We start from the raw sequence: 27,982 nt of genomic DNA, 5'->3' as shown, positions 1-27,982 counted from the left end.
CCCCCAGGAAGGTGTGTCCCTGGTTTCCTCACCTGAAACTTCCGAGGAGGAGAAGCAGATCCCTCCCTCCCAGCCGGGCGGGGCGGCGGGGCGGCCGGGGCCTGTGCTGGGGACTGCCGGCCGGCGCCTGGGACCCGAGGGGACTCTCGGGCCGGGACAGCATGTGACACTGCCCAGGTGGGTGCCCTCCTCCCCCGCAGCTCTAGGCTCCGGGCGGGCGGCAGTAGAGCCCTGGCGGAGGGAAGGGAGGGGCGCGGGAAGGACCGAGATCTAGGCCTTCACCTTGGGACCAGCCCCCGCTGGGTTCCGGGGCGCAGCCTCCGGAAAGGGGGAGCTGGGCAGATAGGCAGAGTTCGGGGTGTGCGACCGAGTACCTTGGTCTGGAAGGGGAGGGAAGCTGGAAGAAATGCTCTTGCCTGGAAAAATTTGCTTCCGGCCTGGTCCCCGCCTTGGAATTGGGCACCCTGCCCCTAGATGTTCCCTGGGCCGGTAATCAGGGCTCTCGCTTCAAAGTCTAGGCCCCGGGGGTGGGAAGATAACCCCTGTAATGAGGAATAACTGAGATTCCCTCTGTGGACGTTCTCCCTACCTGGAGATGTTTTGTCCTCTCCTCTTTCTTAACCAGGCCCGGGCCTTCCTTCCTTTAACTTCCTATGGATTCCTACGCTGCGTTATGTCCAAGTTACACTCTTCCCTGTTAGCCAAGAAGCCTTAACCCCTAGAAAAGAGGACTCCTGCCCTGCCCTCCACCCTGTGCCCCCACATATGGGGAGTGCTTCCACAGCTTGGTGTTGATCATAACAGTGCATTCAGAACTTGGGGAAGTGGGAGGGGAGCTGTTCCAGTGTTGGGGCGGGAGTGCTAGAACACCCTTCTGAACTCTAATACTGAGCATCATTTATAACCACTCACTGGCAAGACTATCCCAGGGAGTTCATCCCGGGGCCCTTGATTCTCATATCTCAGCAGGGCTCCCCTTCCCGGATCTTGGATTCCAAAGCCAGCATTGCTGTCCTGTTTCCCTAGGAGTGAACTCTGGTCAGGACTCTTGTCAGATTAAGGGGAAAAGGTGTGTCCAACAGACAAGGGAGAGAGAGGGTGACTTTCTTTTCTAGCTTCTTCCCTCTGCTGCTCCTGCATTACAGCCCCAGGTCTTGCATCCTTGACTACTCCAGAAATCCCACCTCCTGGCTAACTATCTCCCGATGTGGCCTCTTGCTCAGACTTCCTGGTTTCTCTACACCTGGAGTGTGAAAGAGCCCCTGGTCGAGGCCCTGGCAAGAGGAGGATCCTTTGCTAACCAGTGTGTGGGGCCTGAAACTGGGACCTTGTCCATGGAGTGAGTTTTGGGGAGGGCATGGAAGGGTGTCCCTTCTGCGTGAGACTGTCCAGCAGGAGAAATATTTGTCATTGTCCTAGTGGGGAAGAGAGAAGTCAGGAGATGTGCAAAGGAATCCCTGTTATCAAAAGAATACAGTGATTCTAAATAGAGTCAAGAATCTTTCTAGATTAGAGATCCCTAGAGTATAGGGCTACCCACAGTGTGGTGTGTCTGTGGTTGTCTGTGGCAGCATTAAGCATAGTGTCTGTGGGGTAGACAAGAACATGTCATTCATGGCGTCTGGATTGGTCAGTCACTATGCACTGTGGACAAGAACAGGATCAGTGTTACTCAAGTGGTGTAGACCCAAACAGATGATTTACAGCATCTGGTGTAGACAGGGGTGAGTCACTCACCATGTAAGTGGAGTGAACAGAAGCTGGTCATTTATAGTGTCTACAAGGTGGACCAGAACAAGGTCACCATCAGGATCTATGTTAAGGACACAAGTCACTCACACTCGCATCAGGGCCACAGGTGGGCTTGTGGGGTATGTGGCAACATTGCCACTAATGATGATCTGTGTCAGCCCATGGGGTCTACAAGGCAGTGGATGATGTGATATTTTCAGACATTAGGGACTAGATAAGAGATATTTATTACAGATTTCATTTGGATAATGGGGCTGTCCTAAAATGAGAAGAACACATGTCCTAGCAGTTAGTCTAGAAAGCTAGTTTTATTTTGATACCTTTGTAGCACTGGGGACAATAATGTCAGTGAATAAAGGCCTTAATCCAGCTGGTGACCTTATTTTTGAAATCAAAATGAGAACATTTTTTGATTTGATGGTTGTTTTTCCTAAGGTAGAATAGATGTGATACAGTGTAAAGGGAGAAGTATTGTTATCTCAAGAGTATTCCAGTGATTTGTGGTGGAATTCAGAATATTTGAGGGAGTTCCTTTTGTGGCTCAGCAGTAATGAACCTGACTAGTATCCATGAGGATGCAGGTTCAATCCTTGGGCTTGTTCAGTGGATTAAGGATCCAGCTTTGCCATGGGCTGAGGTGTAGGTTGCATACATGGCTTGGATCCCATATTGCTGGGGCTGTGGCTGGCAGCTACAGCTCTAATTTGACCCCTAGCCTTGGAACTTTCATATGCTGCAGGTCCAGCCCTAAGAGACAGACAGACAGAAAGAGAGAGAGAGCGAGAGAAAGGAGGGAGGGAGGAAGGGAGGAAGGAAAGAAGGAAGGAAGGAAGGAAGGAAGGAAGGAAAGAAAGAAAGAAAGAAAGAAAGAAAGAAAGAAAGAAAGAAAGAAAGAAAGAAAGAAAGAAAGAGACAGACAGACAAAGAAAGAAAGGCAGACAAAGAAAGAAAGACCAAAAAAAAAAAAAAAGGAAAGAAAGAAAGAAAGGAGGGAAAGGAAGGAAGGAAGAAAAGTACACATGCCCTTGACATTGGTTTAAAGAAGTAGTGTGATGGGGGAGGTAGGGAAGGAGGAGGGACATCTTTGAAATACAAATTTATGTCTGGTGACCAGAAATGGATATTTGGAGGCCTAAGCGGGGGCGAGGGGGTGGATATTGAGTTCTGTCACACACTATGTCAGTGGGGTGACTTGGAGCTTTGTCTTGAAGGAAATCTGTGCCCTCTGTGGACAAGGGCAGCCGATGCAAAGAAGACCCTGGTCTGGAGGAAAGCTAGATCACCACGGTGCCATGCTCTGTCTTTGCCTGCACTCATCACCCCAGTGAAAAGGAGGCAACTCTAACCTAGTGGGGATAAAAACCTCTCTGCTGGTGGCTTTCTGTGACTAAACCCATGTTTTACAGATTTCCTTTAGCTTTGTCACATTCTAGGCTTATCATACCTGATTGAAATAGGATTACTAGGACAGGACCAAGTATAAGGAAATGGTGCCTGAGCCGGTCACCACCAGTATTTCCAAATGAGTAAAGATAATGTTAAAAATCGTGTCAGTGGGCTTGTGGGAGACAGACACACACGTGTCACTAGAATGGCGCTGAAGGTGTTCATGTGGTACATGCTGTCGGTAGATATGACCTGAATATAGCAGATATATCATATGTATTTAGAGACTGCTTGTTTTGAGGACACGCCAGTGTGGATGGTTATAGGGCTGGGACAGTGTGCATACCAGTGAGGGGAGGCTACAGGTTTTTAGTCACAAGGTCTCCTTAGGCAGGTAGGAGCCAAGTTTTAGAAGGTGCTTATGGTGAGCAAGTATATCATTTAACATGTGGTTGGGAAAATAGGGTCACGTCACAGTATCATCTGTAGTGATTATAGTATTTTGTACTTAGGGCTGGATGTAGGGAGCAAATCACACACTGTGTCAATTAACTGGAAAAGAACATAAAAGTCCTTCTAGACAGTACGCTTGTGTTACTGGCCCTTTACCCCATATAGATGGTAACTGTGTCTATGAGGTGGCCAGGAGCTTGTCACATACGACAGCTGCAGGGTGACTGGGGACCTGCCTGTTTGGTTATGTCAGGCTCTCCTGCATAGAACCTGCAAGGGTGGCTGTGTGTGTGTGTGTGCGTACACACGTGTGCATGTGTGCTTGTGCAAGCATGTATGAATGTGCAATATCTCAGCAAGACGGCAGGCGTTTGGGGTGGTGGGCTTCCACTTTAAGCCTGGGCCAGACAGGACAAGTGTGAGTCCAAGTACAGCTGTGAGATTCATAGGCCCCCAGGGTCTTCTCTAGACTGATGACCTGACAGCTTTCTTACAGCTGGACTTCTGATTGCTCATGATAGACTTAAGTTAAGAGACCTTGATTTGAGTTTATCTGTACCATTTGCCCAGGAAACTTGAGCAAATGTCTAGGTTACCTGACCTTCAGTTTCCTCATCTGTAAATTAGGCCACATTTTCCATGTGTCTCTCAAAGTTCTTCCAGCTGCTAAATCCTGTATTTCTCTCATAGACATTCTCTATCTCTTCCTCCTTCTCTGTCTCCAGTAACACTTATAACTCCTGACATTTCTATTACGGTCAATGCTACCAATGCACTTTTTTTACTTTTTGTGTTGTTTTATTTAATCTTTATTAGAACTCCCAGCGGAGAGAGTAAATTATATCCTTTCTAAAAAGAAAAACAGAAGTTCCCATTGTGACACAGAGAAAACAAATCCAGCTAGGAACCATGAGGTTGTGGGTTCTATCCCTGGCCTTGCTCAGTGGGTTAAGGATCTGGCATTGCTGTGAGCTGTAGTGTAGGTCACAGATGCAGCTCAGATCCTGCGTTGCTGTAGCTGTGACATAGGCCAGCAGCTATAGCTCCAATTTGATCCCTAGCCTGGCAACCTCCATGTACCATGGGTGTGGCCCTAAAAAGCAAAATGAATAAACAAACAAATATTGAAAAAATAAATTAAAAATAAAAATAAAGACAAAGTTTCAAACAAATTACATCCTTCTACAATTGCCTTAAAATTAGCAATACACAAAAAAGGCAGAAGTAAAACCTGGATAGCACTCTTCCAATTCTGTGCTCTTCCTTCCTTCCTTCTTTCCTTCATGTATGCAAATATATCTTGTTGGGGGCCAGCCAAGCTTCAGGCAGAGGGGATTGAGCAGTTAATAGAGCAGTGTTTGTGCCTTCATGAAGCTCATAGTCTAGCCCAGAAAATAGACATTGAATGTGGAACTGCAGGTGCAATGAGTTTGAGAGAAGAAGTAAAGGGTTCTCCTGGCAGAAGAAGAGGATTCTAGGCAGAGGAGGAGCAAATGTGAAGGCCTATGGGTGACAGAGAGGGAGGTGAGCTAAAGGGAGGAAAAGCCAGTGGGTGGGGTGAGGGAGGTGCTGACAGGCCATGAGGCTGCTGGAAAAGAAGGCAGAGGCCAGGCTGTGGAGGGCATATAACCCATGATAGGTATTTGGGTTTCCCCAACGGCAGTCAGAGGCTACTGAAAAATTTAAACTGGAAGTAGGGCTTTTAAGGATCACTCAGATGCTGGGGTGAAAATGCCTTGAGAAGGAGCCTGGCTATGAGAGGTTAACAGCATGTCCTAGCCTCTAGCAGCAGACATGGAGAAAAGTGGACAGACTTAAGGGGCACTTAGGATGTGGTGTCAGTAGAACTGAGTGACTGATTAGATACAGAGAATGTGGTCCAGGAGGGAAACAAGAATTTTATCCTGTAACTGAAAATATTTCCTGGAGTTCCCATCATGGCTCAGTGGTTTAAGAACCTGACTAATATCCGTGAGAACGTGATTTCGATCCCTGGCGTCACTCAGTGGGTTAAGGATCCAGTGTTGCTTTGAGCTGTGGTGTAGGTCACATATGCAGTTCGGATCCGGCATTGCTGTGGCTGTGGTGTACACCAGCAGCTGTAACTCTGATTTGCTCCCTAGCCTGGGCATTTCCATATGCCACCGATGAAGCCCTATGAAAAGAAGGAAAAGAAAAAGAAAAATGTTTCCTGAGCAGTTAGTATGGGCCAGGTATAGATAATTGAATAAGACAGATATTGTTCTTGATCCCATGAAGCTTACCACTTATTGTGTGAGATAGATAATAAATCAAAATACATGAGTAATCACATAATTAGAAGTGTATAAATGCTACAAAGGAGAAGTGAAGTGAACTCTAGTTGGTAAGTGCTATGAAGAGGGGTACCATAACCTTGTAAGAGGACTAGGGGAACTTGAGTTAAATCAGGAAAATATAGTCTCACAAACAACAAGAAAGAGCATTTCTAATGTCAAATTAGTGTCCAATGTAGTGTCAAATGCTGGCAAGAACCACAAACATCAGCATTCAGAGTCTTGTTTGGTGGGGAGATGGGCAGAGTGGTGCTCTAGAAGCCTGGTTGGAGGTAGGTGAGATGTGAGAAGGTCAGGGCAGCAGGTGTGAAGAACTCTGTGTACAAGTTGAAAGATGAGAAAGGTATGGAGATGCTTAAATTCTGCTGGAGTGGTGCCATTAGAGAAGGTTAAGCTGTGAGAGAGATCATCCATAGCGTCATGGGGAGAGCTAATAGGTGCTTAGGGAGGACGGAAGGATGGAAAGAGGGAGGTGTGGGTCACTCTGTATTGCCAGAAACTGAAGCTCTTCCTCTCCACTGGTTTGTGAATTCTTCGTGAAGTGGGAAAGAGAGGCGGGAAGGTCAGAAAGGTAGCCAACGGTGAGGGGAGGTGGCACAGTTGTTGGAGAGAAGGTGAGCATTCTAAAATGAGGGGTACACAGTTTTGTGGACCTTGTTCAAGTGGGCACCCATTATATCTACTGTGGTTTTCATCTAAGTCTGGTTACAGTTCCACTTTACTACAGCTGCCTCTGTAATTGAAAACCAGTATTTTGTTAATTAGTTACAGGCTTTTCTAGACACTATGGGAAATAAGATGAGTAAAACCCAGACACCGTATAAAGGAGATTTCCAGTTTGCTTTAGTACCTCAGACACTGGCTATAATGGCTGGACCGATTTTTAATCCCGTCAGCAGCTTAGGAGGAAGATTTCCCCCTCCAGACACTGCTTCTCTGAGCGGTTAGCTCTAGGGTGTGTCATTCACAGTGTCTGGGAGTTATATGAGACTGAGTCACTCTTGGTGTCCAGAGAGTAGACGGGGAGAGACAATATGACGTGATACCATCTGGAACGTGATGGCCACTGGGATGCTTGGTACTCTTTGACAGCGGTCTAATTTAATGGTTTATTATCTGTCTCCCTTGACAAGACTGCAGGCACCATCAGGACATGCTCTTAGTTTGCTTTGTTCACTTCTGAATGCCCCACACTTGAAAGGATCACTTGGTAAATGTGTATTAAATGAATAAATCAATGATAAGTTTTAGCGGTGATTGCTTATTCTGTGAAGTACCTTTTGTCTCGAAGAATGACTGTAAATGGAACCAAAAAAATGCCCCACTCTTGTCCTTCATTGTCTGTCCTCTGATAAATAAAATCATAAGAAGTGATTTTAAAAATCTGTCTTTTGTTCCTCTCTAGGATTCAGCCCTGATGGAGGCTGAGGAGCCCCAACATGGAGCCCCGACTTCCATTCCTGCTGAAGCAGAATTCAGTGTTACCTCGGCAGCTCCCATGAGAAGCAGCCAGCTCCCTGCCTTGGATCCTGAAGCTGAGGAGGGCAAGGACCCATCCTATAAGTGGGCAGAGGGACACCCACTCTTGGAGACCCGACAGAGAGATGTAAATGACTATGCAAATGAGAGCATGACCTCCTTCCCCAGTGAAGCCTCTGCAGACATGGAGACTGACCAGGAAACCCTGATGGCTGAGCCCCAGGACACTCCAGAGCACCAGGAGGCAGTGCCCCAGAGCCTGGAAGACAGACAGGCAAGGGTGCCAGCTCCCCCAGAGCTCCAGACTGGCCCCAACCAGGGTGAATACCTAGACAGGGCCTCAATGTCCAGTGAACTGGGCAGAAGAATGGAGGTAGAATTTAGACCAGAACTCACTTCTTTGATACTGGAAACTGGACCAACAGAAGAGAAGGAGGAAACTTGCCCAGATACCTCTGCTCAGACCAGATTTGGTCCTTCCTGTGAAGACAACCCCACAGAGACCAGCCAGCAGCAGGACTTGGGAAGTGGAACCATCAGGCAGGAAGGTCCAAGGAGAGAAGGGCCCCCATGTCTCCAGAAGGCCGAGGGGCTTGGGGAACAGGGACCAGAGAAAGAGGGACTTCAAGGGGAAGGAACTCTGAGGGAGGGTGTCTGCTCTGCTGGGCTTTTAGGGGAGCTGGAGCAGATGGGAAAGAAGGTCAATCATGCAGACAGAGAACAGAGACAAATAGAGGAGCAGATTCAAGAAGATGTGATGTTTGCAAAACAAGGAGAGAGAGTGGGACCTAACAGGGAATTGGGAGATCTGAGTCATGGTGAGTGGGAGTGGTGGACTCAGGGCCACGGGGATATGGAACAAGGGGAACAGAAGGGGTGGGAGTTGTCAGAGCCAGAAGCAAGTATCAGGGATGCTCAGGACGAGGAGACTCAAAGCTTAGCAGGGAAACCAGTGAAAGAAACTGGAGAGGAAGATCAGGGTCTACAGGGGAAAGTGATAGAGGAGCAGGAGGAAGAGGTAGGGTCTAGCGAGGAGGAACCAGGGAGTTGGGATGTGGACACCCTGGAGGGAGCAGAAGAGAGGAGTACAGAAGGAGAAGGGGAGCATGGTGGTCCTTCCACACTGGTGCTGGGAGCCCCTGGGGTCTCTTCTCCCATGATCACAATCCCTAAGGTGCAGACAGAGCCTAGAGCTGAGGAACTGCCCCTCAAAGCTCTGACTTCTGCACTGGAGCCTACAGGATTGTCCCACCAGCCCATTTCTTTACCGAGTTCCTCTCCTGATGGGGAGTCATCTGACCAAGAAGCAGCTCAGTACAACCAGCAAGAGGGATCTGAGCTGGGGAAGGGGACAGCATCCAGCCAGGAGACTGAGGTGGTTTCTGCCAGTACACTAGTGACCCCACCAAGGACACCAGATTCAGCCCCTTCCAGCCCTTCCGAAGTCTCCCCCGGCACAACTGTCTCACCATCTGGCAGCCCCCCAGTCACCTTTCCTAGTACAGAGCCCTCCGATACTGCGTGTTCTCCAGAAAACTCCAGAGCCCCTGGACTGACCAGCAGCCCATCTCCCTGTGGGACTTCTGAGGATCCACCAGCTGCCTTTCCCAGCTTCCCCTCAGCAGGCCAGGCCAGCCCTCTGGGTCTGCTAGCTGGCTGTGCTGGGCCAGTCCAGCACCTGAGGAGCAACTCCTTTCCTGGTTCTCATGGGACAGAACCAACTCCGGACCTGGCAGGAAGATCGCTTTCCTTTTCCCACTCTGAGTTGCCCCAGAGGCCACCCAAACCTGCCATCTATGGCTCTGTGATCCCAAGGAGGGGCAGGAAAAATGGAAGAGACAATGGCATCATTCCAGAATCCTCCAGTTCATTACCCATTCTGGGCCAGGAAGCTCAAGAATTCACCACCAAGCCAGAAAGCCCTGGCAGCCCCCATGGCAGTCAGCAGTGGGCATCCCCACATCACTCACCCTTTGCCCCAGCATCCCCTGCCTGTGGCTCTTCCCTACCTTTCATCTCTGTAGATGCCAGGGTCCATGAACCTTTGCCCATGCCTCCCCCAGAGAAGAGGCATGTCCACCCCTCTGTGGTGGAAAGAGATGACCATCTCCATGCTGTGGTCCCCATGCTGAAGCAGGGGGGCCATCCTCCTCCACTGGCCCTAGGGTCAGGGCTACATGGACCCCCCAGAGGCCCACTCCCCCAAGTTCCTGACCCCCTTGTGGCAAGGCAGCACCGACCACTGCCCTCCACCCCAGACCCTCTTCACCATACTCAGACCTTGTTTACTCCCAGGCAGAGATACAACAAGCCATTACCCCCAACTCCTGACTCGCCCCACCCCCACCATCATCCGGTTTCTTCTCCCAGCAGCTCAAGGATCTACAAGCCTCTACCCCCTGTCCCTGTCATGGATCCTCCTACTGAACCACCCCCATTACCCCCAAAGTCTAGGGGGAGGAGCAGGAGCACTCAGGGAGGACTTGTGCATTCAGGGGATCAAGCCAAGACAAGGCCTATTTGTCAAGAGAGGACAATCTCCACTCCCCATTCTGCAGGACGCACCTCCTGGCCTCCAGCCATGGGCAGATCAACAGACTCTTTGGTTTCTACCAGTAGGAGTAAGAGTGAAGTGCCCCCTGGCATGGCTTTCAGCAACATGACCACCCTTCTAAGTCCCTCTTCCCCAACCACCTCCTGGTCTCTGGAGGGCCAGGGACCAACTTCTGAACCAGGATTCTCAGAAGAGTCTGAAGTCCCTGTCCCTGTTCTGAGAAGAACAGCCCCTCAGGAAGGAGCCAATGGCCTGAGGAGGTCGGATCTGGGGCGAGCAAGGCAGCCAGAAAAACCCAGCCATCCCCAACTGGAAAAGTCATCCAGCTGGCCCCACAGACGCGAACCAGGGAAACCACCAGAGGGCAGCAGTGGGAGAGATGCCATCCACAGTGATGGGTCAAATAAGCACAAGGACTGGCACCGGCAAGGCCTGCGCAGACCTTCTATCCTACCCGAGGGCCCTTCAGGTGAGCCAAGGGCAAGGACCACAGTGTCCCTCATGTCAGACCAAGCTTGATCCAGCTCTTCCCCTCTCATCTTTCTTCTGTCCCCCAGGCTCTTCTGCTGGCTTCACTCACACACCCAGCCCCAACACAGAGGAAAGTCCTTGCGAGCTTCTCTGAGTTTATGGTGATGATCTTTCTTCTCCTTCCCCTCTATCTCCACCCATCACCCAACCATGGTGTTCTTTTCTCACATACCTCTTTGTCCCAAGGTTGTTCTGGGCCCCCACCCCCACTGCTTTCCAATTACAAGCACCTGCTTGGTGTCCTTCCAGGAGTAGAGAAGACATCTTCTACCTGTCCAGTTCACTTTCTGGCATGAAGGATGGGGACAGACTTGGACCAGTGTCCTCAAATGCTTTCTACACTGACACTTCCCTCTCTCTCAGATTCCCAACCGAGCCCTTTTACACCTGCCTCCCTCCATCCAGATGCCTCCATCTTCCATTCTAGATCTTACATTCCTTGCCCATCTCTGAACGCCTCTGGGATATTGCAGTTACTTTACCCATTTCCATTTTCAGACACAAGAGGCCCAGTCATGGAAAAAACCCCTGGCCTTTCAGACAGCATTGTTTTTAGGTGAGTTACTCTCTCTTCTAATGGATACAGTCATATTCTCTTTTCTTAGGATACTGAGATTTTCATTAGTTGACCAAGGTTCTAGGACCCCATCTCTTCCAGAGGTAGGGAGGGAAAAAGACATACAGTAGGATTCCAAGGTAGGGAGATGTTTTATCTACCTGGTTCTGTCAGCTGAGTCCCACTCTCCCATCTCCCTAAGCCCTTGGCCATGAACTGAACTTCCTGTAAAAGTTCAATATGGCACCCTGAAAAGCTACAAACTACCCAAAATGGGTCAGGCTGCCACTTGCCTCACTAGGGGATTTGGCCCTTATATTCCAGTACATGCCCCAATGGTTAGAGACTGTCTTATCTGTGATCACCTGGCGCTTCTCTGTATCTGATGGCCAGCAAGTACCACAGAGCCCTTCTTTACTCTGCAGGGAGAAAAAGCCGAAAGAGGTGATGGGAGGCTTTTCAAGACGCTGCTCCAAGCTCATCAACTCCTGTGAGTACCTTGAAACAGAGCTGTGGACCTGCATTTGTGTTGTGCCCAAAACTGGAGAGGGGTTCCTGGCTGTCAGCAGTGAGGTGATGATACCTATAGGGGGAAAGAGTTACCAGGAGAGCCAGAAGCAGCTTGGTGGTCTGTGCCTCAGCTCCCCATCTCCCTAATTCTCTGCCTCTCCCATGCTTCTTCATCCCTGTAGCTCAGCTGCTTTACCAGGAATACAGTGATGTGTTTTTGAACAAAGAAATTCAGAGCCAGCAGCGGCTGGACAGCCTGACAGAGGCTCCAGGACCCGCCTCCCCCCGGCAGCCCCGGAAGGCCCTGGTCTCCTCAGAGTCTTATCTACAGCGACTCTCCATGGCCTCCAGTGGTTCCCTTTGGCAGGAGATTCCCGTAGTACGCAACAGCACTGTCCTGCTCTCCATGACCCATGAAGACCAAAAACTCCAGGAGGTACCCAGCAGGGAGGGGCTGGGTGGGGCTGGGCAGCTGCTGCAGGAGGGAAGGCAAGGCCTCATCAGCTCCCATCCCATTCATATCTCCTATTCACCAGCACCCCTACCACACACTCACCACACACATGTGCATACCACGACAGTGGGTCATCCCCGTGCTGATGGGTCTGAATTGCTTCCTGAATATCTCCACCATCCCCCACTCCACCTACTCCACCTACTCATGACATGGGCCATTTACTCCCATTGGTTTGGGCTTCTAGGAAGTGACCACACCCTTGAGTTTGTTGGAGGTGTGTGGAGTTAATCTAGTTAGTCTAGCTTCAGGCTAGACTAAAATTTCCCTCTTCTAACCAGGATTTCCATCTGTGCTGGTTTTCTTCTTAACTAAGGCACAGGCAGGGGGTTTTATTGGCTCCCTTGAAGAATGCCCCTTGCAGCTGTCCTGTGGGTCACTGGCCTCTTGGAGGCCTTTAAAAGACCATCAGTCTCTGCTTGGTCCTTACTCCCAAGAGCAAGACTATAGTAAAGCTCTGATGTTAAGTTACTATCACTAGTATGTTTTACATGGAGAGCTCATCTCAATAATCAACCAAAACTATGGATTAAAAACCTTTCTTTCTGGGAAGACAATAAAGCACAAAGGAAAGACAATATAAATGACTTTGATGTGAAGCACACTTTAATATTTAGCTATTTAACTATTTAACTTTGGCCAAATTACTTGATCTTTCCAAGTTTCTGTTTCTTCATTTGTAAAAAGGTGTCGCAAAAAAATAACTTGGAGAAGCAAAGAAAATAGGTTTCTAGTACATAGTAATCAATCAAAAATGTTTACCACTTTATTTTTGTTAATTGAAGTATAGTTGATTTACAACGTTATATCAGTTTCAGATGTACAAGATAGTGCTTCAGTATTTTATAGATTATTGATTTAAAGTGATTACAAAATAATGGCTATATTTCCTTGTGCTATATATCTTTCTTGCTCATTTATTTTATACAAAGTAGTTTGTATCTCTTAATTCCCTACCCCATCTTGCCCCTCCCCCTTTCCTCTCCCCACCAGTAATGCTAGTTTGTTCTCTGTATCTATGAGTCTGTTTCTGTTTTGTTATATATTTGTTTGTTTTATTTTTAGATTCCACATATAAATGATAACCTAGAATACTTGTGTTTCTTTTTCTGACTTACTTTACTAAGCATACCTCACTCTAGGTCCATCAGTGTTGTTGGAAATGGCATAGTCTCATTCTCTTTTATGGCTGAGTAGTATCCCATTATGTATATGTGCTACATCTTCTTTATCCATTCATTTGTTGATGGACGCTTCTATGTCTTGGCTCTTATAAATAATGCTGCTATGATCATTGGAGTACATGAATCTTTTCACATTAGTGTTTTCATTTTCTTTGATATATGCCCAAGTGAGATTCCTGAATCATATTTTTAGTTTTTTGAGGAACCTCCAGTTGTTTTCTACAGTGACTACACTAATTTAAAATTGTGCCAATAGTGTACTAGTGTTCTGTTTTCTCCGTATCCTCGCCAATATTTTTTACTTGTAGACATTTTGATGATAGACATTTTGACAAGTGAGATGATATCTTATTATTGTTTCAATGTCTATTTCTCTGATAATTAGTAATGTTGAGCATTTTTTCGTGTGTCTCTTGGCCATCTGTATATCTTCTTTGGAAAAATGTCCACTCAGGTCTTCTGTCCATTTTTAAATCAGGTTGTTTTCATTTTTTGACATTCAGTTTATGAACTCTTTATATACTTTGGGTATTTACCCTTACTGGTCATATCATTTTCAAATATTTTCTCCCATTCACTAGGTTGTATTTTTGTTTGTTGATAGTTCCCATTACTGTGCAAAAGCTTTTAAGTTTAATTAGATTCCATTGGGTTTTTTGCTTTTTTTTATTTTGCCAAATCAAAAAAAAAACTATAATTTATGTCAAAGAGTGTTCTGCCTTTATTTTCTAGGAGTTTTATGGTTTGAGGTCTTACATTTAGGTCTTTAATTCATTTTGAGTTGATATTTATTGCGGTCCCTACCAAAATACCTATAACATTTTTCACAGAACTGCAACAAATAATTCTGAAATTTATACAAAACCACAAAATACCCCAAATTACCCAAGGAATCTTGAGAAAAAAAGAACAAAGCTAGAGGTATCTTGCTCCCTTACTTCAGACTATACTTCAAAGCTACAGTAATCAGAACAGCATGGTACTGACACAAAAAACAGACACATAAACCAATGGAACAGACTAGAGAGCCTATTAATCTATGACACAACATTGTACAGTGGTGCATTAATGTACAGTAAGTGGTGCTGAGAAAACTGGACAGCTCCATGTAAAGTAATGAGATGAGAATATTTCTTCACACCATGCACAATATATTTACTATAATTTCAAGTCCAGTTGACCTGGGTTTGATTCCTGGATTCACCATTTACTAGCTGTGTAACCTTAAGCAAGTTGTATAACTTCACTAAATCTCAGTTTCCTCATGTAAAACTCAAGGATAATAATGCCTACCTATCAGAGTTGCTGTGTGTTTAAATGAAATAACACATACATAGCCTTTAGCATAGTGTCTGGTACATAGTCTGACACATATTAGTGCCATACTCTCCCTCTTTCAGAAGTGAGAAGGGGTAAAATTTCTGCCAAGAGGACTTATGGATAAACAGTGCTTATACCAAGTTAAACAGAGAGGTATATATTTCTAGATTTTCTGAAGCTCAGATGTGGGGCCATTGTGCTGACCTCAACTTTTAAAGCACATGGACATATTCAGAAAATTACTCATCTGTCCATATTTATGGACCAAACAGTGGGGAGATGATATAAACATGAGCTCTTTCACCAACTCCAGTATGCTAAGAGGTCCACCAGGGCTCCTGAGCCAGCTATTGTCTCATGTTTCTGAGAAATAAAAAGCCTCTATGTTTATATACCTATATTTCTTTCCTAAAGTAGCACTTGTGGGAGAAGGGCTTTCATTGACTCCATTTCTTTTGACTATCACAGTATCTTTGTGATGAGAGTCACTTTACCTACACAGACCGGAAAACTGAGGTTCAGAGAGGTTAGATGAGCCACCCTAAGTCACATAGTCAGTGAATGTTAGAGCTAGGACACAGGTGAACCTTTAGTGTCCTGGTTCAGTGTTGTATGTGAGCGTCATCCAGTCATGTCATTAGTTATCCAAATCATCACCAAGGGGAGAGAGGGTGTGAGTGTGTGAGTGTGTGTGTGTGTGAGTGTGTGTGTGTGTGTGTGTGTGTGTGTGTGTGTGTGTGTGTGTGTGTGCGCTCGCGCATTCGTGTTCTTTTCTCTGCCATGTATCTGCCTTGAAGCTGCTTGCTTGGATGAAGGAAGAGCATGACTAGCAGAGCTAGAGAATAGGGCTCTGAGTCAGTGCTCCCCCTGCTGGAACCTCCAAATAATTGCACTATTTCCATTAAACCTCAAAGCACCATCTCCTTCTCAGATAGCCTGCTTCCTTCTGCTTCTCCTGACCTCACATTACCTTCGTCCCCTTAATTTGTTCCTTTTTAAAAGTCCTCTGGTTCAGTAAAGAACTCCATCATTCACTTAGTGACCAAACTCAAAAACTGAGGCATTAGCTCTGACCCTTCCTCCTCTTTCAGCCCCCAATTCTACTAAATAACCAAGATCTTCCAAATCTCCTTCCTACATAATTATGAAATTGTCTTACTTCTCCCCATCTTCATGGCTATTTAGGTCTTCACCTCTCATGAGGCATTACTATGACGATTTCATCGTTCCCTTACCCTTTCTAATCTTTTCTTCATACTATGCTTAGAAGCATCTTTATAGAAAACAAATTAAATCAAGTTATTCCCTTACATAAAACCTCTTTTTGTTTTTCCATTTTCTTAAGCATAAACTATTTTACCTTGTTCACATAATCCTCTAGATTTCCTCTCTGGCAGCTTCTCCAGCTTCATCTCCTGCTACCATTTCAGCACACTTGGCCCAAGAATACTCAATTTGAATTTGTCAAAAGCATCTTTTTCTCTTCCATCTTTGAGGGTTTGCACATGTTATTTTTTCCCTCAGCTTCAAATGTCCTTTCTCTCTCCCCCCTGATATCAGGTTAGGTTCTGGTGTGACTGTAAGCTCTAAAAGGGTCTGTCTTCTTTATCACTCTACCCCTAAAACATTACGCAGAATATTGGACAGAGGTCCCTGTACTACACAACAGGTCCCCATTGGCCAGTCATTCCAATACCACAGTGTGCATATGCCAATCCCAAACTCCCAGTCCACCCCTCCTCCCTCATTTGTCCGCATTGGTAACCATAAGTTTGTTTTCAAAGTCTATGAGTCTGTTTCTGTTTTGCAATAAGTTCATTTCCCTAAAACATTACAAAGTGGTTGGCATCCCCCAGGGATTCAATAAATGTTTTAAATTAATCTTCCTCCTCACAAACCTCTCAGGCAAAATTTGAGCTGATTGTGTCAGAGGCCTCATACCTGCGCAGTCTGCATATAGCTGTGGATCATTTCCAACATTCTGAGCAGCTTCGGGCCACACTTTCCAACCAGGATCACCAGTGGCTCTTCTCTCGTTTACAGGATGTGCGTGATGTCAGCACCACGTGAGTTTCTCCTTCTCCTAAATACCACTCACTCAGCCTCCCGCTCTAGCTTGTAAACCTTTCGAGAGTTTTTTCCCTCTTTTCAGAACTCTCTCCTTGCTCTACCATGATTCCCAATGGCTGTAGGGGTAGGCAGAACAAAGAGAGGAGAAGGTATGTCAGGGGATGGGAACATTCATTAATGGATAAATGAATGAGAAATGCTTCCTGGGTAGAGGTTCTGGATGTACCTGTGGGCAGGCCCTGCATTGGAGACCAGGTGGGAAGCATCTAATGGTCAGGAAAATAGTCAGGATCAAAAGAAGAATGAGAAATGGAATATTAGGACCAGAGATTTAGATCACGAGGAAACTAGGGACAGCATTGGAGAGAACACTAGTCTAGCAGGGGCACAGAGCTAAGGACAGTGAATAAAAGTTATTGACTGATGGAAAGAAGTTATAAGCTCAGGGCATAGCAGGGGCCAGGTGACTGCCCACTGGAGAGCCACATGTCTCATGAGTCTTAATTCTGTACAGGTTCCTTTCAGACCTGGAGGAGAACTTTGAGAACAACATCTTCACCTTCCAAGTGTGCGATGTGGTCCTGAACCATGCCCCCCACTTCCGCCGGGTCTACCTGCCTTATGTCACCAACCAGACCTACCAGGAACGCACCTTCCAAACCCTGCTGTGAGACCTGACCCCCATTCAGTCCCCATATGGGCCCTGCAGTGACCTTGCCCTAAACTCCAATACCCAACCCAGAGTACCATCTCATATTTTTGTACCTGCTCTGTGCTCTCAAGCCCCACCCCACTTCCAGATCAAGTGCCCTCAGCCCTCATGCCTGGGACTCCTGTGCATTGGATCCCACCATTCTTTCCCAACCTGCAGACATTATACTGAGCCTCCACTCCCCAAGACCCTGTGTCCCCCAAGACCCCTCACATCTCTCCTCACCAGAGGCTTGCTGCCCTGCAGGAATAACAACAGCAGTTTCCGAGAGGTCTTGGAGAAGCTGGAGAGTGACCCCATCTGCCAACGCCTTTCCCTCAAGTCCTTCCTGATTCTGCCCTTCCAGCGTATCACCCGTCTCAAACTACTGCTGCAGGTTTGTAGACCCCACCTCAACCCTCTCCCCTTAATCCAAAGATCTGTTCCTTCCCCTGCCACTCCCCACACCCAGCAGACAATGTCAGCAGCTACCCACCCCCCCGCCCATACCCTTCTCCCTCAGAGATTTTTGCTGATAAAATTTTGTTTCTGAACTTCTCTCTAACCCACCCCCAATCCCCTCTTCCTGTTTTCCCATCCCTTCTTTCTATCTGGCTCCTGCCTGCTGTTCGTCCTGTAGAACATTCTAAAGAGAACACAGCCCGGGTCCTCAGAGGAAGCAGAGGCCACGAAGGCACACCACGCCTTGGAGGAGGTAGGCAGCCCCCCCCCCGCACACACTTTTGGACCCCTGATCGTCCTTCACTGAGAACTCTTCCCCTGCCCCAGCCCAGGACTCCAGAAAGCACAGGCACCTGCTAATGGGGTCCCTCAGCTACCTCACTGCACCCACCAACCCTCTAAACATACATACCCCCACAGCCTCCACTCCCACATGAAGGACACTCCACACCAAGGAACTATGGTCTCACTACCACAAGCCCCAGATGAAATCTTACTTTCCATGTAGCCCAGAAGTGTTCTGTTAGGCCATACAAAGTATATGATTATTGTCCTACAATGTTACCATGACGCCGCCCTCACTCAAGTTGAGGCTGGTGGAAAGATAAAGCTGTCACAGCCAGATTCCAGATTTCTTGCAGGGGACTCTAACATGGTTCTCTTCCTCTCTCCTCCCCTGGTGAACACTCAGCTGATCCGAGACTGCAATAACAATGTCCAGAGAATGCGGCGGACAGAGGAGCTCATCTACCTGAGCCAGAAGATTGAGTTTGAGTGCAAAGTAAGTTAGTCCCTTGGGTCCCCACCCTGCTCTCTTTAGCAAATACCACAGGTCATCCTCTAACAGAACCATCTTTCTCACAGTAGCCCTGTCTGTTTCCTCATTTCTGCAAACCTTCTGTTCTGTCCTATGTCTGGGGTACCCCAATGCCTGCTTGCATCTCCAAGATGTATCATTAAGTAAAAAAGGGTGGAGCTATGTGTATTCTATATAACATCTTACCTTTGGTGAACTGGGATGCATATCTGTGTATGTATTTGTTTCTGTCTACATAAAGAAACTCTAGAAAGATACTTAAGAAATAAAGGCAACAACAACAACAACAAAAAAGACAAAAGACAAAAAAAATAAAATAAAATAAAATAAAGGAGTTCCCGTTGTGGCGCAGTGGTTAACGAATCCGACTAGGAACCATGAGGTTGCGGGTTCGATCCCTGCCCTTGCTCAGTGGGTTAACGATCCGGCATTGCCGTGAGCTGTGGTGTAGGTTGCAGACGTGGCTCGGATCCCGCGTTGCTGTGGCTCTGGCGTAGGCCAGTGGCTACGGCTCCGATTCAACCCCTAGCCTGGGAACCTCCATATGCCACGGGAGCGGCCCAAGAAATAGCAACAATAACAACAACAACAACAAAAAAAAAGACAAAAGACAAAAAAAAAAAAATAATAATAATAAAGGACAGTGGTTACCTGAGGGAGAGAGTGTGCATTAGGGAACTGGGCATTAGAGAGAACTTTTGGGGAGTTCCCATTGCGGCTCAGTGGAAACGAATCTGACTAGCATCCATGAGGATGTATGTTCAATCCCTGGCCTCATTCAGTAGGTTAAGAATCCGGTGTTGCCATGAGCTGTGGTGTAGGTCACATACGTGGCTCAGATCCCGTGTTGCTGTGGCTGCGGCTATGGTGTAGGCTGGCAGCTGCAGCTCCAATTCGACTCCTAGCCTGGGAACTTCCATATGCCGCAGGTGTGGCCCTAAAAAGACAAAAAAAAAAAAAAAAAAGATATATTTTCGGTGCTTGAACCATTCAATATTTTATCAGGCCTCCATGTTGTCTAACCAAAGCCATACAATATTAAATCCAAATATAGGGCTACAATCTCTCATCCAAATACAAATTTAAAATAGACATTCCACATCAAAATTCTGAACAGGGACCATCCTTACCTCCCTAGAAGAGAAGGAAAATCCCTTATTTATCTACATATTAACCATAGTCCACTCTTCTCATCTTTACCCAAGCTCCACTCTAGGCAGACTCCACTTAGTTCTCTTTATTCTCATCCCGCTTCTGATTCTGACTGGAGCAGTAAGAGTTATAATCAGAGACAGAAGAAATGTGAGAACTGCCCTAGGCTTTGAACTTCAAAGAGACACATCGTACTGTTCTCTGCTTTGTTTCTTCACACACCCTGGTTGGATTCCTCCATCTCATCTTCACTTCAGGCTTCTAGGGCTAAGCTTTCTCATAGAGTCACCATATAGGTTGGACCATGGCACCTTCCACTTGCCTGAGCTGTGGGCATGGGAGCCACATCACAGTAGACAATGGTAGTTAGATGGTTCAGAGAGAAACTGAGTTTAGTGGATGGGTTATGAGCAATGAAGGAGTATGAGAAAGAGGGAGTTGTCAGTGATGGGACTTATAAGGAAGAGGCTTGGTGAGGCGGGCAGGACTCAGGCTTTCCCTGTCTGTGACACTGTCTTCTTTCTCTTCCTTGCTCTGCAGATATTTCCACTCATTTCACAGTCACGCTGGCTGGTGAAGAGTGGAGAGCTGATGGCCCTGGAGTTCAGCATCTCCCCAGGGCTGCGGAGGAAACTGAACACGCGGCCAGTCCACCTGCATCTCTTCAATGACTGTCTGTTGCTGTCTCGGCCCCGAGAGTCAGTGACTAGAATGAGAGGCCAAAGCACAAGGGGGAAGTGGGATGAGGCAAGAGGGAGGGACTGAAAGGGACAGAGAAAGGTCATGTTCCTACAGGAACCCTTCTCCGTGGCTCACGCCAGGGAGTCCAAGTCATGGCCTCGAGAAGAGGAAAAAGGTCCAAAGCAAACAGGGGGATCCTGCCAAATTATATCAACAGATCCCATGGCAGGACCCATACCAAGTTGTAGACACAGAGCAAAATGCAGTGCATTGGCTTATCACATGTTTAGGTCAGTCTATTTGTGCTTCTTTGGGCTAGGCTCAGCCTAGAGATGCTTAGGCCTCAGAAGCTCTCTATTCATTCTGTTTCTAAAACTCTACAATGTGAAGTATCCATTGCACTAGATGTGTGGTTTTCCAAGTTGTTGACAAGTCCTCTGGGACTCTGGAACTACCCTCCTGGGAGAAAGTTGACCCCATCTTATGGTTTTTCTGAGAATGTTCAAGGTACAGATGCTCAGGGATTTTGAATTTTAAAGATAATGTGAGTGGATGAAGTATGACAACCCTAGAGTCAGGCTGATTCATATTTTGCAGGGGCAGCCGATTCCTGGTATTTGACCATGCTCCCTTCTCCTCTGTTCGAGGGGAGAAGTGTGAAATGAAGCTACACGGACCTCACAAAAACCTCTTCCGGCTCTTCCTGAGGCAAAATGCACAGGGCACCCAGGCCGAATTCCTCTTCCGCACTGAGACTCAGTGAGATGGGGCTGGGCAGAGGAATTGGGGGGTGGGAGATGGGTGAGGAGGGGAGAACCACCTGGCAAGGAGGTGGGACCAAGGCACAAAATGTGTCTGGAAAACAGCCACAGCACTCCCCATTGTGGACTGGGGAGCATCCAGAGAGAATCCCTAAACCAAACTCCTAGAGCTAATAGAAGCCTTAGAGGAAACGGGTGGGAGAGGGTACAAAGATGCTATCTCTACCCAGGCTTAGCATCTATTTTATACTCCCTTTATTCAAGGAGGACAGAGTCTGGGAGGCATCAGAAAGGAGATGGACTAGTAGGGAGTAACTAAAGCATTGGATGATTGACATACATGTGTATAATGCCCATGTGTATAAGCCAGACATTCCTGTGTCCTAGGCTGATGGACATAAATGTGAATCAGATGTAAATCAGATAAGCACTAGAGTGCCTTCAGCTTTCTTTCTTCCCATCTTCCAACCCAGTCCTCTGTTAAGCAAAATCCATGATGTTGAGAATTTTAATTTGCTTTTTTTTTTTTTTTTTTTTTTTTTTTTTTTTTTTTTTTTGGTCTTTTTGCCATTTCTTGGGCCACTCCTGTGTCATATGGAGGTTCCCAGGCTAGGGGTCTAATCAGAGCTATAGCCACTGGCCTACGCCAGAGGCACAGCAACATGGGATCAGATCCACGTCTGCAACCTACACCACAGGTCACGGCAATGCCGGATCCTTAACCCACTGAGCAAGGCCAAGGATCGAACCCGCAACCTCATGGTTCCTAGTTGGATTCGTTAACCACTGAGCCACGACGGGAACTCCTGCTTATCTTTTTAATAATAATAATTAAATACATTCACACATACATATAACATGAAAAGTATTAAAAAACAATGTCTATAAAATCAGTACACAGTACCTACTATAATGAACAGTTGTAGCTATCATTGCTGTTACAAAAGATATAGAAACCCTCTTTAAAAATTTGACATGGAGTTCCCGTCGTGGCGCAGTGGTTAACGAATCCGACTGGGAACCGTGAGGTTGCGGGTTCGGTCCCTGGGCTTGCTCAGTGGGTTAACGATCCGGCGTTGCCGTGAGCTGTGGTGTAGGTTGCAGACGCGGCTCGGATCCCGCGTTGCTGTGGCTCTGGCGTAGGCCAATGGCTACAGCTCCGATTCGACCCCTAGCCTGGGAACCTCCATATGCCGCAGGGGCGGCCCAAGAAATAGCAAAAAGACAAAAAAAAAAAAAAGTTTGACATGATACCTAATGGTCTAAGAATCCTCATGTTGTAGACACTTTGCAGTTTTGTCCCTTGGAGGATACTTCAGGGTGGGATCAGTAACGTCTGTCCTTGCTTATGGAACAGCGGTGCTGGTACAGTTGCAAAATGTCGCCTAAGTAATCAGATACAGCCTCCTGTTCTTTGTTTTGTGCTTTGGGCAGCATCTTCCTGGAACAGTAATAGTGTCAGTTCTCAGTTAACTCCATCACATTTGGAAGAATAGGCCAAGACAATGCAAAAACCTTCAGACACAATTTCATAATTAGGCTTGAATTATAGTACATCAAAAGAAACGGTAGCATTATCTCCCTGATCTAGTTATGATTACAGAATAAATTTCAACTCTTGAGATATTTGATTGAAGGAAGGTGGGCAGAAGAGTGTCAAAAAGTATGTAGAGTGATAGAGGGAATCTAAACTGTGATGAACATTTTGCTTAGTACACATCCAAAAATGGAAAATCTCCATGTGCATAATTGACAGTTGACTTTATGCCCCACATTGAACGATATGAGATGCCATAAAGAGGATAAGCTTGGAAAGAGAAGGGGAAAGATAAAGGGTGACAAGACATACGAACAATGCTGTCAAATTTCCATCCAAGTGGGGTCCCATTGACTTTTGTCCAGGGTATCAGTGAACTAGACCACTTTCTCCCATAGTCCCTTCGCTTCCCCATCATCAGCCCTTGTCCTACACCCCCAGAGCTGTAGTCGAAGCCGTCACCCTTCTTTGTTTCCTCAGAAGTGAAAAGCTTCGATGGATCTCAGCCTTGTCCATGCCAAGGGAGGAGTTGGACCTTCTGGAGTGTTACGGTGAGTGAAGGTCTAAGGGGGGGAACAAAATGGCAGGGTCAGAAGTGTCCTTTGGATGAAGAAGTTGAGGAGGGGGGATGTAATTGTGATGCTTCTATTTATTGCTTTTGTCCAAAATTCAAGGTGTGAGGCTGGCTACTGGAGCTTAAAAACCTGCTTAAAATTGCTCATTAGCATGGCAATGCTTCTTCCCCACCATACACTCCCTACCTTGGTCAATAGTTTGCTATTTTTAAATATTTTCCCCTTTAAGTCTATCCTGCCATTATTATGCCTAGATTTTACTGACTTGAAGGTTTTTGGGAAAGAGGGAGAGAAAGTAGGTCTGGAGTGGGAGTTGGGGAGGAGAGCAACACAATAGATTTGTCCTGACCACACCCCTTCTTGTACAAGATAACCCACGACATTGCCTCCACCCCAGGCTTCCAGGCACCCATGGGCAACCACAGGCACACACATTCGGAGTATGTCTGCATTCATGCTAAGACTGGACGTCTGGAACTCACTAAGCCCTCCAGTTGTCCTCCAACATGAATTCCCTCATTCCTATCTAGAGAGGAACTGCATTCAAAGGAACACTGGGCCTTTAGTGACTCAAAAGAACAAACACATACACGGAACTTTGGAAAAGGAAGTAGGAGAACCAGGAGAAACAGCTGTGTTAACTTGTTCAGCGTGTGATCCATCTGCTGGGCTTCAAGTCCCCAGTAGGTAAGGAAGGCAGGATAATTCTTCTTCCTTCACTGTGACCTTGTGAATGGCGGAAATGGACAAGCTTTGGAAAAACAAGTACAGATAACAATGCAGTGTTCTGTTTATTTTCTAAGAGAACCAGTGCAGTGTGATAACGTAGAAAGAGCCATAAACTCATGTATGATAGAAGGCTGTGGGTCAGGCCTACTCTGAAGCTTGTTTATTTTGAACTTCAGAGCTATGGACATTTTCTCTGGTTTACAAAAATATTAGAAATATATAAAATCTGGAGTTCCCGTCGTGGCGCAGTGGTTAACGAATCCGACTAGGAACCATGAGGTTGCGGGTTCAATCCCTGCCCTTGCTCAGTGGGTTAACGATCCGGCGTTGCCGTGAGCTGTGGTGTAGGTTGCAGACGCGGCTCAGATCCCTCGTTGCTGTGGCTCTGGCGTAGGCCGGTGGCTACAGCTCCGATTCAACCCCTAGCCTGGGAACCTCCATATGCCGTGGGAGCGGCCCAAGAAATAGCAACAACAACAACAACAACAACAAAAGACAAAAAAAAAAAAAAAAAAAGAAATATATAAAATCTATAATTTTCTGGAGTCCCCTTGACCAACCCAGTCATTGACAGGTGAGAAAAGTGAAGCTAAAGAACATTAAGTGCCTTTCTTGGGTCACACCTGGAAGCCCACTGATTCAGCCTCTTCTACTGCCACATTTTGTACCATGAAGAGAATAAATAATGAGCATCAACTGAGAGTTTACAATGTAGTTAGAGAGGCAGAACAGAAACAGGAAACAATTAGGTAAAAGATAAATGGTTTATCATAGACAGAATCCATTGAGGACTAAAGGACCAGGGAAGGTTTCAGTGGGAAGATAGGTCTTGAGCAGAATCTCCATTATGTGTAATAATGAGTCACTCCAAGGTCATCAGAACCTAGTTCTCAATTCATCTTTGCTGGAGAAATAGAATTTTTGATTCCTTTCAACTCTGGCATTTCTGTTTCCTTATCAACCATTTTGTTCCTTGGTAGAGGGTGAGGATTTATCTAATTGTTTCTCTCTTCTGTAACTTTTAGCAGTCCAAAGTTTCTCGCTCCCAAATGCTCCCAAGCTCCCGCCTCCACCTCAGTTTCTTCTTCATGTTCTAGTCACCCACCTTTCCACTAACCTCACTCATGCTCTTCTCTTCCAAAGATTCCCCACAAGTTCAGTGCCTTCGAGCCTACAAACCCCGAGAGAATGATGAGTTGGCGCTAGAGAAGGCAGACGTGGTGATGGTGACCCAGCAAAGCAGTGATGGTAAGAGGTAGAATCCAGGAGAAGCATGCTGGGCCTTTCAGGAGGATGTCTTCATTTCCTTGGGCTGCTAGGAAAGTACCACGAGTTGAGTGGCTTAAAACAGTAGGGACTTATATATCATAGTTTTGGAGGCTACAAGTCCAAAGTCACAGTGTTGGCAAGGCCATGCTCCCTCTGAAGACTGTAGGGGAAGGTTCATCCTGGCTTCTTCCAGCTTCTGGTGGCCCCAAATGTTCCTTGGCTTGTGGCAATATCACTCCAAGCTCTACCTCTGTCTTCCTTCTGTCTGTGCTTGTATGTGTCCAAATATCCCTCTTCTTATAAGGATACCAATCATGTTGGGTTAATGGCACACTTAAGTATGACCTCATCTTAACCTGACTAATTACATCTGCAACAAGTCTCTTCCCAAATGAGATCACATTCTGGGGCACATGGGGTTAGGACTTCAACATGAGTTTGGGGGAAATACAGTTCAACCCATAAGAGTGGAGAGAAAGGTCAAGAGTAGGCACTGTAGACTGTGCTAGAGCTAGGGCAGCCAGGGAGAGGGTACTGGGAAGCTGGATTTCCCAAGTCTCTTCAGCCTTATAACACAGAAGAGTTTGCATTGGAGTTCCCATCGTTGGCGCAGTGGTTAACAAATCCGACTAGGAAGCATGAGGTCACGGTTTCGATTCCTGGCCTTGCTCGGTGGGTTAAGGGTCCGGCGTTGCCGTGAGCTGTGGTGTAGGTCACAGATGCGGCTCGGATCCTGCATTGCTGTGGCTCTGGCGTAGGCTGGTGGCTACAGCTCCGATTGGACCCCTAGCCTGGGAACCTCCATATGCCGTGGGAGCGGCCCAAGAAATGGCAAAAAAAGACCAAAAAAAAAAAAAAAAAAAAAAGAAAAAAGAAAAAAGAAGAGTTTGCAGGAGGGAGGTTGGGGAAATTATTTGTGAGGATTTTCCAGGTGATTCTTCTTCCCATCCATCCTGTGCTCATAGGCTGGCTGGAAGGTGTGAGACTTTCAGATGGGGAGCAAGGCTGGTTCCCCCTCCAGCAAGTGGAGTTCATTTCCAACCCAGATGTCCGTGCACGGAACCTGAAGGAAGCCCACCGAGTCAAGACTGCCAAACTACAGCTGGTGGAACAGCAGACCTAGCTTCTTTCCAGGAGGAATCCCCTGAGATTAAAGGCAAGATGCCCTGGACAGGTCTGACCCCGGAACCCGGCAACAGAGGCCTTCTGTGGACCAAGAACTAGACCTTCAGAAGTCCAAGGACAACATCGGGAGCAACCAGTTGCTAGTTCCAGGCCTCCTTTTTTTGTTCTTTGTGCTTGGTGGGGGAATTTTGGGGGGGACTTTGCACTGGACTCTGGGAACATTTTCACATAGGAGAAGGGGCCACTGAGGCTTCAGCCAGGGAACTTGACTTCTACCTGTAGTAACTTAAAAGTTTTCTTCCGGAGTTCAGATTCGGAGCTGAACAGAAGCTGCCATATCTTAACCAGAATCTGACCTCAGTCCACTGAAGGGAGCTGTTTAAGGGAGATTGACACAACAGACGGGAGGGTAAACATGGTGACCTTCAAGGTATCTTCCAGCTCTGGAAATATTCCATAATTGTGGGCGTGAAGTCAGTGCCCGCATCTCTGAGATCTGTGTCTATTGTGGCTATGTGAGGGTCATACCCTCACACTAATAAACTTGGCACTTGGCACTTCTCCAAGACATTTTCTTCCCAGATTCCTGAGCCCTGCACAAAATACAGGACAGGGAATCCCATGAGGATTCCAGGCTCTTTGATTTAGGGGTCCTGAAAGACTTCAATAGTGCCTGGGTTATGGCAGCAGCCAGTTCTGTTCTTTGAGTCCTGAGAGTCTGAGCCACCCTTCTTCTTGTTATAGGCTCAGAGATTGTATAAGGAATTACAATTAATCAATAGGTCATGAAAACCCCATTCTAACCTTCCTTTTTACGGAACCCACAAGGTAAGGTCTAGGCTAGTCTGGATAGGTTTGGAAATCCTACTCAGACCATTCATGCTTTTCTATTTTTTGACTTGAATTACGGGGGTGGTGCCTTCACAGCTGTCCCATCCTCTGTGTTGAGAGCAGCATGGTGGTAATGCAGACAGTCCTAGCATCCCACTCAGGAGACCTCACCTTCTGTTACTGCATGGCCAGAATGTAGCCTGTCCACGTCTCAGTTTCCTTAAATGTAAAATGCAGGATGGAACCAAGTCACCCCCGAAGTCACATCCAACCCTATGATATGTGATTCTTTATCTCCCATCAGGTTGCCTTCTCAGTTGGAGAACATCACCCTTTACATTTTTTTTCTCATATTGAGCCCTCATACAGCAATGGTACAGTCATCTTTTAAGCTGGCTCATTGTAGTCCTTCCCTGGACATTCTACCACTCTGCTTTGCCTTTAGGGGCTTCAAAAGTAGAATTGCATGCAGCTTTGTACAAAGGTAAGAATAATTCTATAAACTTTGTCCTATACCCAATTAATGATGATATAACAGAATAGTATCACGTTTGATAACACACTTTGTTTTCAATCCATCCTAAAGTGTAAATTAGGAGTTCTTGTTGTGGCTCAGCAGGTGAAGGGCCTGATGTTGTCTCTGTGAGGATGTGGGTTTGATCCCTGGTCTCACTAGGTTAAGTGTTGCTGCAAGCCGCAGCATAGGTCACAGATAGAGCTAAGCTCTG

At 46.7% G+C, this 27,982-nt stretch overlaps 1 protein-coding gene across 4 annotated transcripts; it reads left to right on the top strand.

Annotated features, from left to right (window-relative positions):
• Positions 1 to 21: 21 nt before the first annotated feature.
• ARHGEF5 (Rho guanine nucleotide exchange factor 5) lies at positions 22 to 26,984 on the top strand. 4 transcript variants are annotated; one of them, XM_084977551.1, is made up of 15 exons: positions 22 to 177; positions 7,312 to 10,408; positions 10,969 to 11,026; positions 11,452 to 11,516; positions 11,719 to 11,972; positions 16,598 to 16,620; positions 17,139 to 17,291; positions 17,583 to 17,712; positions 17,956 to 18,030; positions 18,469 to 18,558; positions 20,287 to 20,444; positions 21,025 to 21,186; positions 23,206 to 23,276; positions 25,173 to 25,277; positions 26,264 to 26,984. In XM_084977551.1, exons 2-15 carry the CDS (start codon positions 7,324 to 7,326, stop codon positions 26,419 to 26,421), a joined length of 4,587 nt encoding a protein of 1,528 aa, XP_084833677.1. In that variant the 5' UTR covers positions 22 to 177; positions 7,312 to 7,323; the 3' UTR covers positions 26,422 to 26,984. The 4 variants fall into 4 exon arrangements, with proteins under 4 accessions (XP_084833677.1, XP_020919258.1, XP_084833678.1 ...); XM_021063599.2 differs by having other exon boundaries at positions 16,460 to 16,620; XM_084977552.1 differs by lacking the exon at positions 25,173 to 25,277.
• Positions 26,985 to 27,982: the final 998 nt, after the last annotated feature.

Source organism: Sus scrofa, chromosome 9 (genome assembly GCF_054392235.1).
Source record: "Sus scrofa isolate SSC_HxYL_T2T_F1_AM1 chromosome 9, Sscrofa_HxYL_maternal_Yorkshire_Landrace_v2.0, whole genome shotgun sequence".
In the NCBI taxonomy this organism is placed as follows: domain Eukaryota; kingdom Metazoa; phylum Chordata; class Mammalia; order Artiodactyla; family Suidae; genus Sus; species Sus scrofa.
Note: the sequence above shows the minus strand (reverse complement) of the source record. Positions and strands in the feature narration are given on the sequence as shown.

What these genes read in the sequence shown, in the direction of transcription:
- ARHGEF5 (XM_021063599.2), top strand. Translation starts at nt 7,324, where the DNA reads ATGGAGGCTGAGGAGCCCCAACATGGAGCCCCGACTTCCATTCCTGCT. An exon ending in CTCCAAGCTCATCAACTCCT is followed by an intron (nt 11,517 to 11,718) that starts GTGAGTACCTTG and finishes TCATCCCTGTAG; the next exon opens with CTCAGCTGCTTTACCAGGAA. An exon ending in CTCTTCCGCACTGAGACTCA is followed by an intron (nt 21,187 to 23,205) that starts GTGAGATGGGGC and finishes TTGTTTCCTCAG; the next exon opens with AAGTGAAAAGCTTCGATGGA.